The sequence below is a fragment of the Schistocerca gregaria genome, chromosome 3 (assembly GCF_023897955.1).
Source record: "Schistocerca gregaria isolate iqSchGreg1 chromosome 3, iqSchGreg1.2, whole genome shotgun sequence".
NCBI lineage: Eukaryota > Metazoa > Arthropoda > Insecta > Orthoptera > Acrididae > Schistocerca > Schistocerca gregaria.
Genome location: NC_064922.1, coordinates 227720530 through 227734792, shown reverse-complemented (window position 1 = coordinate 227734792; position 14263 = coordinate 227720530). Strand labels below are relative to the sequence as shown.

At 36.9% G+C, this 14263-nt stretch overlaps 1 protein-coding gene across 1 annotated transcript in view; it reads right to left on the bottom strand.

The window, feature by feature from the left end:
• Positions 1 to 14263, bottom strand: part of LOC126355982 (probable isocitrate dehydrogenase [NAD] subunit beta, mitochondrial) — a 59301-nt gene that overhangs the window by 25677 nt on the left and 19361 nt on the right. The window contains exons 4-7 of the mRNA XM_050006597.1: positions 12351 to 12467; positions 10572 to 10778; positions 1487 to 1651; positions 1168 to 1377 (exon numbers count right to left, since the gene is read on the bottom strand). Coding sequence (XP_049862554.1) covers positions 1168 to 1377; positions 1487 to 1651; positions 10572 to 10778; positions 12351 to 12467 — 699 coding nt within the window. The remainder of the gene's footprint in view (positions 1 to 1167; positions 1378 to 1486; positions 1652 to 10571; positions 10779 to 12350; positions 12468 to 14263) is intronic.

The following is a 14263-nucleotide window of genomic DNA, read 5'->3' as shown; positions in this document are numbered from 1 at the left end:
ACTGAGCTTCTCTTTGTTGCTGTCAAACCACAGCTGGACTGTGCCATTCAAGTAAACGTACACACATTTGCCAACACATCATGTCATCTCACCTATTGGATTTGGCTAATCGGTCAAATTGTTTCAGCCATTTTGTCGGGGTACCGACCAATGTCTCTGAAAAACACTGATGACACCTGATGTGCTGCTTTTTCTAAACCACTGGTCTCTTGAAAATACAGGCTGTAGGAAGAATGTGCTGGCTGTATTCCAGTTCCAGTCTGTGTAGGTGAAGGCTTTCATGTTGCCCAATTAGATCCAAAGTGGTGAAATATCCAGAGTCCCCACCAAACAGTATCACGTCACAACCAGAATTGAGCCCAAATCTAACAGCAGGACCATCAAGGAACTACAAAGTTGAGCACCAAAAGCATGTTTATTACTAACACCAATGCATAGCCACAACAGAAATGACCTTCTGGATGGACTGTGCAACTATTTATAAACTTAGAATATTCCAGAATATACTAAACAAACAAAATTAATTTTGGGAACCCTACAAAAATGACAAATACAAAATGAAAAATAAGTGTGGGTGGTTGGATCAGAACTGGTGACCAGCAGCATGCTAGCCAGTGATGCTACCTGCTAGGTCACATAGTGTAAAGGACAGCTATTTCAGGAAGAGGGCGGGGGGGGGGGGGGGGGGGGGGGGAGGGGGAGGGCGCACTGACCCTGCTGAAAACTACAGCAAGTATTTGTGAATCTGTATCTCAGAAATATATGTAAAATAATGTAAACTTTTGCATTTTCTAAAATGTTGTTATAGATGATCTTAACATATCTCCTATATATAAAATAAAATGACTTCAAAATTGTTTTTAATAAGATGAATAAATCATATTTACTCAGTTGTACATACTCTATGCCAGAATTTCTACTGTTTTTCGTAGCTGAAGTAACTGAGGTGAGTTCTCAATCATGCTTTATTTTAAGTGGAAAACAAAGATGTGACTGCTGCAAAATTAAGTCAGATTCAGAAATGTGGCTTGAAAGAACAAGACCAGAGATTAACACAATAAATGAACCAAGCACTGAGCTTGATGAACTGTATGACCTATTGTTTAAAGAACACAAAACTTGAAAATATTTTTATTACTATAATAATATCATTTGAAATATACTTACAGGCTCAAAGACAACACAATTGGCACTGTAACTTGCGCCAGCAACAACGCCTGCACCACCCACTAAGCCAGAGGCCAAGTTGTCCACAATACTACCATACAAGTTTGGAGTAACCATCACATCAAACTGTTTTGGGTTGGACACCATTTGCATTGTGCAGTTATCAACTATCATTGTCTCAAACTCAATCTTTGGATACAGTTTTGCCATCTGAAACAAAATATATAAATCATCTTGAAATTCACAATGACATGCAGATACTGCAACAGAGCCAGCAAACAAACTGACTGCTTTTAAGACAAGTCAACTTTTTTCTTACCTTTTTACAGCTCTCAAGGAACAGGCCATCACCAAGTTTCATAATATTGGCCTTATGGACTGCAGTTACTTTCTTTCGCTTATTTTTTGTTGCATAATCAAAAGCAAACTTGGCAATGCGCATTGATTTTTCTCTTGTAATGATCTTCAAGCATTCAACGACACCCTGTGTTTGGAAATCATAACAGTAAATTAGCAGATTTTTCACTTGAAGGAAATTGGCTACTGAATCTTGAGGGATGAATAGACCTGGGAGAGAGAGGGACCAACATTAAATGATATGCAGGCATTGGACACATTAATATGAAAGCTCATCTAGATTCTTGCATACATCGGCATACAAAACAGGCTGCACAGTTATATCTTCAAATCTTTTCCTTTCACTGGAACTCTACGTTTCAACAGGACAGTACAATACCACAACAACATGTATTCTGATCACTAAGAAACCACAGAGCAAGCAAGAAGCTATGTTAATGATAATATATTAAAGTGAACAAAATAATAATAATAATAATAATAATAATACAGCACTTTAAAAAAATAGTTTATATGAAGATGTACATGACAGCAGATTGAACAAGGACTGTTCATACAATTCACTTTTCTAAACCAAGTACAACAAATGTTATTACAATCATAGGTAATATCAGAACTGGTAAGTACAAAAACTTAACTATCAATTTCTAAGCAAAAAGTAACTGACAGGATAGTCTGAGCATATTTAAAGACACAACATTTTATTTTGAATACATCGGGTGTGGCTTTCACACTTTCAGTTTTAAGTTCCCGCAGTGGCGACATGTCTGACAGAACCTGTATCATCAGCATCACAACAGACTTTGAACTTTTGCTGACAAAACTACCAACTATGAATGCCACTCAGACGATCAACAGAGAATGTGGGAAATTAGTCGTGTGGTTGCTGGAACATCTTGCAGGACAGAGCACAGTTGAAATTCTCTCTTGTACTTTGGCTTTCAGATAGAGCATTGGTCTCACTTGTCTCTTGTCTTTTTAACAGAGGAAGATGGCTTAGGCAATCTGCCTCTGGCTATGTTCTTTGGGACTGTCCACCAGCCAACTTTGAATGTAAACTGCCTCCTCTCATGCTTCCTATTTCCTTTATTTTATTTGATCACCCTGACTGGCAGAAGTCCTCTACTCCTGCCACAGGTGAGCCCATCTGTACTTTGTACTGTCAGAATGAGGGTGTAAGTGTTACTCTCTTATTTTGACACTCCCTTTCAACACTCATCCTCAACCAGGTTCCATTTTGTACAAAATGGATGTCATAAGTTGTGACATAAGTTGTTGACCCCAAGTCCAAAGGAAGGCCACAAAACTTTGGTACACATACAATGCAGTGTGGGTGGTGACAAAAGATCACCACTGTTATTCACTGCAAACTGACTACTGCAATGCACCACCATTAGAGGCAGGAGCGTGCCACATACACACATTTATTTTGCTGCATTGGGGCTAGGACCAGCCCACAGTAAACTGCACAGTTTGTGCATTACTGCTTGAGAGTTGCCACCCTAGATCCAGCTGACACCAACACTGTACACAAGCATGTGGCACACAAATAATGCAATGAATGTGTGTCACTTCTGCACCCTTGCAACACTTGCCTGTAAAGGATGAAGAGCGCACAAGTATTAAGTATACGGTTAGTGCTGGCCACCCATTCATCTGCCCAGTCTGAGGGTTCGGAGTTCAACACTGGAGGCAATACTAAACCCCACTATTGTAGACAATAGTTTCTGCTCAGTCCATACCACATCCACACGGGTGGCATGTGCCAACGATCCACACCGCCTACATGTGCTGTTGCTGTCATTGCCTTATGTGCAATCTCACTAAGTTCTTCTGATTAGGTAGAGTAGAGAGGGACAAGCAAGATGTCTAAAACAGGGGGGTTATATGCTTTTACATCAGATGTAAAATTCTGAACAGAGAAGCACTCATTTTAAAGTGTTCTACCAATTATACAATTTACTGCTTGATCTTGTCATGAGTTGCCGTCTACTGCCTTTTACTTGGGACATATTTTTATATTAATATAGTTTCAAATAGACAATAGTCAAGGGATTCTTTCACAGTTGATCTAAATGGTAACTTTCCGAGATAGTTAAAGTGTATTATGGAATGTAAATACAGGATGATTGAGATAGCTGTGAAGTTATTCTACTCCATATTTTAATAGATATATCTGGATGCTCAAAATATCCTCTACGCACCCACAGGCATAGTGCGGAGCAGGGGGTAGTGAGAAACTCATTAAGCCTTGACCACCACATCACATCATACTTTAATACCTTTTGCGATCCACATAAAGTAACACACAACAAACTTTTATTAGTTGTATTGCACTAGACAATGTATTCTAATGCAACCAGTGCCCTTCATCTCTCATTGCTAAGCATTCATCATGACCAATAATGTGTTTTCCAATTATTGAACAAAATATTTCTCATTCCAACCATAAGAGAAATGGAAGTTACAAGATAATTTGCATTATCAAAATGGAGAATCACATTCACATTTTTGTAGCCAAACGAAGAGTGGTAAATGGACATATGGCGTAAAAAGATGACCAGCACAAGGCTAGTTTTGACATTTTGAGAAAGACACTAGGAAGTAAAAACAGGTGTAAAAATTTTATCTCTTCAATAACTAGGTCTTTCAAGCCTACAAAGTTGTGTTGATGTGACATTTGACAGTTAAAATGGCTTCCTTTAAACACAGTACTAAATTCAGGACATTTTGAGAACACATTTCTAAACCAAACTTGATTTTTTTGTGGGGTTGGGGTCAAAAGCTTTGAGACAAGATTCTAAACATTTGATGCATATTTGAATGATACCTGAAATCATCCATAGTGAATGATGTGCTAACTGAGAATGTGCATTGTCTCTCCTGATATGCGAAGGATCCTCTATTGAGAATGTTTTTAGACAAAAATTGTTGAAACTTTTATACACCTACAGATACATGAGATAGAAATATGTCAAGGTCACACAAACAGCATACTGCACAGCCTCCATAGTCCAAACAAATCTCATCTAAAATTCTAACAAACACTGAACTTTAAACTCTCAACCAGCACCTCATTTGTTGTATTTGACTTTGAACATCATTCAAAGGTCCATAAAATGTTTACGTATGGTTATTTTTCCTGTGCATCTGACAGAATGTTGATTATTTTTCTTTGTGATAAATATATCAAGGATTTTTTTTTTTTTTTACTCTGGTTGCTCTTCCTCTAAAATGTAACTAATGTTTTTGTGTAGTGTGTTTACCTGTGTGGGTAATGTTCTAATGTTCTATCTTCATTCTGGTTCATGTATCAAGCATAGATCACCCATGCATCTCCATCAGTACAGTATATTGTATTTTCATGGTACTATTTTCTAGAAAGTTCTTTTTCTCCTATTCTGTTTATGAACATATAATAACTTTCCTGAAATGGAGGAACCCATAAGCAATCCTTCCTCTTTTAAGTGTAATCTTCATTCAATTTGATTTTGGTCAGTTACAAGGTGCAGAAGTGTGCTTATCTCCGAAGGTATTTCTGTGGTAACTTATGTAAGTATCTGTATATTGTTCTTTTATCTTGATTTTTTCTTTGACTGGGATTGTGGATCCACGGTTTCTACATCAAATGATAGCAACATAGCTGTGCATGGAATATGTATATCTTTTATGGGCTTTATTACTTCCTCTGTATTCTTCACCGTTTTGTCTTTTGTGTGTGTGTGTGTGTGTGTGTGTGTGTGTGTGTGTGTGTGTGTGTTGGTTCTTTTCCGTAATTTACAACTGGTCTCGCCAGTATGTTTGCTTTCTGAAGTTTTGCAGCATTAGGTTTTGTACATACATTTTTTTCTGTCATCAATAACACGTAATAGCAGACGCTTCCACAACCACAGAAAACAAAAGACAATACCATCTCATAACATCAAAACAAAGTACATGAGGTGTTAGTGCATCTACACAAGTTGAAAACGCAAAATATATCCAATATCAGTGGTGTCCAATACCAAAAAATCGGGCATCTGTGTGTGGAAGAACATTAGGAATGAAGTAGGAAGTAAAAAATTATGAGTAATAATTGTAATTTAATACTATTTAATAGTAGTAATGTATAATGTGAGAACTGGGTACACTCTTGACAAACAGATTTGTAAGCAAAGACACATTTATATAGCGACCAATGAAGATACTTTTAAATAACGTGAAAAACAAAATATGATCGAAATACGACTTTTATTACAGTCACAGATAACCTATCTTACTTGTGTAACTTCGACTGTGGAAAAAAATGTGCCATAAAAAGAAATAAGACTACTATTCAAAGTAACTAAAATAAATAGGTGACAAAGGAATTAAATTAGTTAAATCACTCTGCTCAGTCAATACTAGTTTTGTTCTCATTACAATCAATGACAACAACAGGGCTTATTATTTCACCAGCTATTCCCCCATTGGTCCTCTCAAACTGTGGTGTTAGTAGCCTCCAAACTTGTATAACAAACAAAAACCAAATTTTGACTTCCACTTCAATGTCAATTGATGTTACTTCATTTCAATGCCACCACCCTTCACCCTCAGCATTCTGAACAGAGGTGGCAAACCTTTCTTGAGACATTCAGATACTTTCAGTTAGAAGCATAATCAAACTCCATACTGGCATCTGATAAATGTGATGCTGCGTCCCCTTCCTCCTGGACAACTGACAGTTTTAACTAATCATCTAGTCCTGACAAATCTTGCTCACTTTGCATTGTTGTATGTACACAAGCAGTACTACAGATGGTGACTGATAGCCTGCACTATGATTTAAATAGAGGAGGAATGCTTGCATCAGAACTATAAAGATAGAATCAGAGATGAAGCAGTCAAAACAGCTCGCCCTAAACACCAGGAATAAACTACTCACTTGGCATGTAACTGAAATGCAGACGTATCTGAATCATCACTCATACTTTCATCTAGAAAGTAAAAATCTTCACATTATGTACCATTTCCAATTCTGGATCTCTGTGTAAAACAGTCAAGATCTCCGCAACTGTCAGTTATGCCAATTTTACACCTGTCAATGTACACACACACACACACACACACACACACACACACACACACACACACAAATGAACCTTATGGATCACAGCTGCTTAGGCCGCATTTAAACTTCCCTGTGGGGGTAGGTATAAAAACTACTAGTCCATAGTATACAGAAATTGTACATTAAGTATTAATGACACATGAAAGTTCTGTCGAAGTAAAATTACTTAATAGTTTTCAGTTGCATCTATTGAGTTGGCATATCAGTTGCTGGCTACCACTCAGTTACAGGTGACACACATACATGGCAGGTCACTTCACAAATGCTGTTAACGTTTAACATGGAGCAATGTTGGAAGGGGCCCTCATGAGGTATGTTGGAAATGTGATACGCTTTGTTGACAGCGGATTTTAAATAACCAATGACTAAACTTTGGCAGATGAAGTTTTTTGCAGCCCTGAATTAAGCTAATCGCAATCTTGTGATGTGTAATGTATCCAAGAAAATGGAGGTTGCAGCTGAACTAAAATCATGATCACTTTCTTCATGATGATTAAAGCTAATCTCTACAAGCAACCTCAGGACCGAAAAAAAATTGAGTTTCAGTGCTAAAAGCAAACTGTAATTTCTGGATACTGTTGGCACCTGAAACTATCTCACACTGCCTACGCGAGATGCTGCATTATTAATTGATGAGCAGACCTTGTTGGCTCTGGGTTGCAGATTATAGGTTGACACAGGCAGATTCCAAATAAAAAAAGAATGATTGGAAGAAAAACTGGAGCAAATAAAAGAATCAATATGTCAAAAATGACGGGGAAAATTACTGTAAATAAAAAAATTACATTTAAACCAATTGAATGAATAAATATAACAAAATCTTTTGATCATATTAAGAAATAAAAATAATTTTGCTACATTTGAAAAGATCTGAACCTACGGACTTCTACACATTAGAACTATACTTTAACTATTGCACGTGTCACTAGACTTGGTTAAGTAGTTATGAATGTGGTGACACAGCCACAATGATGAATTGCAGCCTTCAAAAATTTGTCTTTGTGCAACGACATGCAAATCTTATTTAATGCCAGCAATTCTCCGTGATTACAATAATAACTATATATGCGATGCTGAATCCTGTCTTGTGTGGAAAATATCCATTAACATTTTGTTAGTGCCGTATATGAGACATGCATATTTCATCTCTCTCTCTCTCTCTCTCTCTCTCTCTCTCTCTCTCTCTCTCTGTGTGTGTGTGTGTGTGTGTGTGTGTGTGTGTGTGTGTGTGTGTGTGTGTGTGTGTGTGTGTGTGTGTGTGTGCGCGTGTGTGTGTGTGTGCGTTAATAATGTGTGATGAAATATGAACCAAAAGTGCCAAACCCATGATATGGAATCCAAACACATCAAGAAAAATAGCCAGACAAGGAATTGTAAGTGAACTGCCCATCTGATGTTATAGTTTGGCAACAGTGAACAGTTCAGGCATGATGCCGAGTGCTCTGATTAGAGGAAACGAGGCCCAATGAGTGAAGTGTCAACTATGAAGTAATTATAAGCTGACCATAGTAGTATCTGACTAGGTACAAAACATTCAATATGAGCAATTAAGAGGACAGCAAAGATCATAATAGTAAATATTATTAACTACTGACAAGATAATAAAGATTGATAAATTCAAGATGGAACACCACCACCAATGAGGATAATTGCTGCTCACCACATAGAGCAGATGTTGAACAACAGACAGGTACATTTAAAGTAAACTAAGCTATCAGACACAGTCCTCCTCCAGATTCAGAACACCCCCCCCCCCCCCCCCCCCCCTCCGGCCACAGTCATTTCAGGGCACTGAGCCTCAACTGATATCATAATTGACACCACTGAAAAGATAAAATTGTTTGCTGGAGGCACAGTTCCTTCATATGGAGCGAAAGCTATAGGATTAAGGGAGGGAGACATAAAATGTGGGAACCCCTACATTAACTCTGAAACAAAAAATATTAGGTCTCTATTGTATTGCACAAGAAGTTCCAGCAACAGTAATGTGTTTTCAGTGAGGGAATCATACTCACCATGATGTTTGGTAGGGGAAATAATAATAATAATAATAATAATAATAATAATAATAATAATAATGCAAATGTTTTCACATGTGGTATGCCACCAGAAATGGCATTGAAACAATGGTTTGCTTCCAAGTATTTAAGGCTAGTTTTGTAACAATATAAAAAATATACCACAAATCTTACGGAAGAGTCATATAATCCCATCTGTGGCCAAGCTTGGCAAAACTGCTTCAGCTAGAGTTTGTTCTGGGAAATGTGCCAAGTATTCCACAGAATAACTTTTTAAAATAATATACATTAGAATTTGTTGTGCTGATGTTTACTTGCAGCTCTCTTCTGGTTTCATGCTGTCTCGAAGGCTCCCACACTTAAAGTATACAATCATTATTTGTTGTTGTTGTTGTTGTTGTTGTCTTCAGTCCTGAGACTGGTTTGATGCAGCTCTCCATGCTACTCTATCCTGTGCAAGCTTCTTCATCTCCCAGAACCTTCTGCAGCCTACATCCTTCTGAATCTGCTTAGTGTATCCATCTCTTGGTCTCCCTCTATGATTTTTACCCTCCACGCTGCCCTCCAGTACTAAATTGGTGACCTCTTGATGCTTCAGAACATGTCCTACAAACCGATCCCTTCTTCTAGTCAAGTTGTGCCACAAACTCCTCTTCTCCCCAATTCTATTCAATACCTCCTCATTAGTTATGTGATCTACCCATCTAATCTTCAGGATTCTTCTGTAGCACCACATTTCGAACGCTTCTATTCTCTTCTTGTCCAAACTATTTATCGTCAATGTTTCACTTCCATACATGGCTACACTCCATACAAATACTTTCAGAAATGTCTTCCTGACACTTAAATCTATACTCGATGTTAACAAATTTCTCTTCTTCAGAAACGCTTTCCTTACCATTGCCAGTCAACATTTTATATCCTCTCTACTTCGACCATTATCAGTTATTTTGCTCCCCAAATAGCAAAACTCCTTTTACTACTTTGAGTGTTTCATTTTCGAATCTAATTCCTCAGCATCATCCAACTTAATTCGACTACATTCCATTATCCTCGTTTTGCCTTTGTTGATGATCATCTTATATTGTCCTTTCAAGACACTGTCCATTCCGTTCAACTGCTCTTCCAAGTCCTTTGCTGTCTCTGACAGAATTACAATGTCATCGGCGAACCTCAAAGTTTTTATTTCTTCTCAATGAATTTTAATTTGTATTTTATTTGTATTTACCAAAAGATGTGTTAGAATAATTTGCACACGGGTACACCCAAAAGACACTTATGTAAGCTTTTGGCTGCAGCCTTCATTGGAAAAAGAGAAACATACACCGTTCATTCATGTAAGCAAGCACACCTCACACACACGACAGCCAACACCTGCACTATGGATGGTCTGTTGGGCATGAGGTGTGCTTGCTTGTGTGGATGAATGGTGTGTGTTTCTCTTTCTCCGATGAAGGCCATGGCCAAAAGCTTATGCACAAGTGTCTTAATTGTGCCTGTCTGCAACTTAAGTGTATAATCTTCGCAGAATCTATCTTTTCCTATACTGTTGATATTCCTACCTGGAGTTTCCATTGTTTGTTAGAATAATTTCTCATATTTGAGGGATTATCCCTGTCAACACCCAAATTTAATGGAAAATGGAACATTAATTCAAAACTTACCTTTCTCTCTCTCTCTCTCTCTCTCTCTCTCTCCAAAGCAGCTGCATTTCTTTGATGTCAAAACACATATCACATGACCATACAGGATCACAAGTTTCCATTATTTGAAGCCCATAACACCAATATATTAAAAACTGCATTTCTTACCTTGCATATTCTGAAATGATAATTTGCACTGGCACACCAGTCATCTGATACAAGTAAAGCAATACCTGGTCAGTTATTATAACAAGCATGCAATACAATTATTTTTTTTGGAAAATGGGAAATACTTACTTTCACACTTTCATGTTCCAAGGCAGAATATTCTCCTTCTGTCTGCTCTCTGATGATGACAGCATCAATCCCATCATGTCGACACTTCACTCCCGGCAGTGACTTTACATGGACAACATTAGCATACAGATCTAAAGAACGCCTCAGTTTCATATTCAGAGTCTGCAGTTCACCAGTGCGGCTGTAGTCTGGTGTTGCTAAGATCCCCTACAGTGCAAAAATATCTAAATCATTATTAAATACAGGTAGATATGAACAATAAGATATTTAAGGCAGCATTAGAGTAAGTGAACTAAGTCCTTACTAGTGATGCTAAAAAGTTGTTTCACACCACCTCCATAGAGTGGGCTCCATAGGTGAAAATTTAAGCGAGAGTAATGAAGTATTTAAACATGTAGCCCTTCCAGAAATTTTGAAATTATCTAGGAAGGATGTGGTATATGCATGTATCAGATATGGGGCATTTTAACCTTTCAAGCTGACAGTACTTGTGCACGCGCCAAGCCTCATAGCAGTAGTTTATACAACCAGCTGGTACAGAAATGCTGTATTTTACTTAAACTGCTTTATTGCAGGAATTATTTGCCAAAAGTTGATGAAATTATCAGATTGTTAACAACTTAACTTTCTGATGTTTAAAACATACATAATCACTTTAAATGATCTTTCAGTGTGTCATGCTTTGAAACAAAGTACTACACCACAATCTCATCCAGTCAGTTCCCAGCAGTTCTGTTATGAGACCAAGCTTGAAATTTATATGCGCACACACCCTTGCCATTACAACAACTTGATAACCAATAAATGCACAGTGTGCTGAAACATTTTCTACTCTGCTAAATATTTTCATGTGCCGCTGTGCATTATTTTCTCTTTCTTTGAGACATTTTGTAGTGCACAATTTCTAACAAATAGTTTTCCACACAAAGATCTGAATAGTATGTAAACACAGATATTCCTAAATTTAGCTAGCAAAGCAGTGACGTCCATTATCAAGCAATGGCACAGCAATACACTTTTATCGTGATTCTGCAACTGGTTAGTACACTGTCAGAATACTGCCAGTGCAAACACTCATGGTACATGTGTGCATACCCTGGTTCCTGGCTTGAGGGATTAATGCACTGACATTTAGACTGAAAATCACTATGGTCAGCACTGAAAAAAATGTTTTATTTTTAAAAATTGATATTTCACAATTGTTGCATAGAAAAATATCCCACAGACATACCAACGTAACAACTCAAACAAGCTCATCATATAGCAGGCTTACACTATAAACAAAGATCCAAAAAATCTGTATTACCAATTAATTTTTGAATTCTTAATTCATTATCCAAATGATGTTTCTAGCACATGATTTCAATCTTCAATCCAATTACTGTGTATTGCATCTGAATAGCATTTAAGAAGATGACTTCTACTATTTCCAGGATCTTCCACATATAACTATTGTGTGATCTGAAAGTTTTACTGTGGATACATACTTTCCACTGAAAAAATTCACGATATCCCTGTAACGCAAAAATTAATGATTCATTTTTATCTTTGACAATGACTTGTTAAATTGAGCCTTTGGAAGTAATATTTCCCGTTATACAATAACGACAGTATCTCTCAATAATTTTTCAATACAATACAAAATTTGGAGTATAAGTAATGTTTAATACCAAACCTTTGCCAATTAATTTAAATTCACAAAGCAGCTTTGTAAGTATGAAAATAAAGCATCTTAAATTAGAAAACAGCAGTAACATGAGAATGAGGTTGAGTTATTACCTTAAGGCATATGCCATTCTTTTCAATGGATTTTGAAACAACTTCTAGTGGTGCACTCATCATATGGTGCACTTCAGAGAAAAAGAAGGTTTCAAAATCTATCGGAACATCAGCCGCCTGTCAACAGAAAAATAAATTTAACAATATTTCACCAATTGCTGCTACCAATAACATTTACTACCTAATTCATACAAATGAATAAACCACAGAAGCTAAATTATTGTTTTTTGCTGTCTGGGTTGGCAAAGATTATTCAGTATTACCAGTTCCTGATTACAAAACAACTCATCTTCAGATTCATCCCATTACTAAGTACTTAGTCAATTTAGGATCTAGGTAGTCTCCACATCTTGTGGAACTGCTTAGCTGCTAACTTTACTTTGTAACAAGGATAGATCTGAAAACAGTAATATTAGAATACTTAATTACTAATAAAGCTTAAATGAAGTAATGATTGATGATACATTTTGAGATGCCTAGTGAACACTTAAGGACAAACTGAAAAGTACTTTCAATACATTAGGCATACAACACATCCAGTAAGCCTGAGATAAATTATTTTCCTCATTCAAAAATAATCGTAAATCGAATTAAGATAATCATTGATGAAAAAGGCAACCTCAAACGGTGGCACACACCACCTAAAAATCAATTACATGGTCTGTACCAACAGCTGTCTGACAAAGAACTTGCAAAAGAAGATGGATTCACTGTTTGTTTCCTGAGATTTCAAACAAACAAATTAAAACACATTGAATTCCAATATATGATGAGCCAACCCTCCCAACCATCCTACTTCCTCTGGCTTGTCTGTGGGTTTCCAAAAATAATATTTCCACCAAGGATAGCATTGCAACATCATTTATAATATGGAGAATTTATTACTAAGACTCCAGGACATTCAAAAAGAAGCTTTCAGTGATTGTAGGGCAAAGTAGAAACACTAAGGATATAAGTGTGTGCGTATAGAATGTGTATACTTTGAAAGATGTTGACTATAGACTATATTTAAAACATTTCAATAACTTTTCGAACAGAGCTCTTGTGCAACTTTTTTAATGTTCTATTGGAAACAGATTTTTACAGTACATAGTAACTGGGGGCTGCACATGGACAGTGCTTGTATGGTCATGATAATAATGTTTTTGTATTATGCTAGTCGCAATGCAATCCTGTAACCGAAAACCCAATATGCTTAAATTTTTCATAAAAAAATCAAAGCCCAACAAAATCTATGTGCTCTAGGCAGCAGCTTAATTCATCTACATGGAAAATCTGGCATTAGCTAACACATCACCAGGCCTGCAAAAAGCACCAGGCACATTAATGTAGTGAAATATTTAATCCACCAAAAAAATAAAAAATAAACTAAAAATAAAAAATTCAAATACAGCATACTCCCAATATTCGGGTACGGATTGCAGATTGCGCACGGACATGTGCCGTGACACAGGGACCAGTGCTTTCTTGATTTTCTCACCTACAAGGTTAAATTTCTGGAAAATGTAATTTTAGGTTTCCTCAACAGATGGCAGTAGAATCATCAATTTAGCTGCAAAATATTGGTAGTGGCAGGAGATTAACGTCAAGGTGGAAGATTGTAAATTTGAGATCTGAAGAGCAGAAGCTGATTATTAAGTGCAATTTTTTACGTCTGAGGAAGTTGCTGCATTTCACAGACTATGGGGATGAGTGTATGGGATTGATCTCTCTACACAGTTAACACATTTCTACAAGACACATTAGACATCCAAAGACCAGTCTACAGTAGGCAAAAAGGGTGTACAGGGTGACCTTATACAGCTGTATGTGATAGATCTTCAATTAATAGTGTTGCACCTGTTTCAGCTTTCACTAACACTTCAAGGTAAATGTCACAAGAAAGTGGTGTAAATGCTAGTAGTGTGCTATGA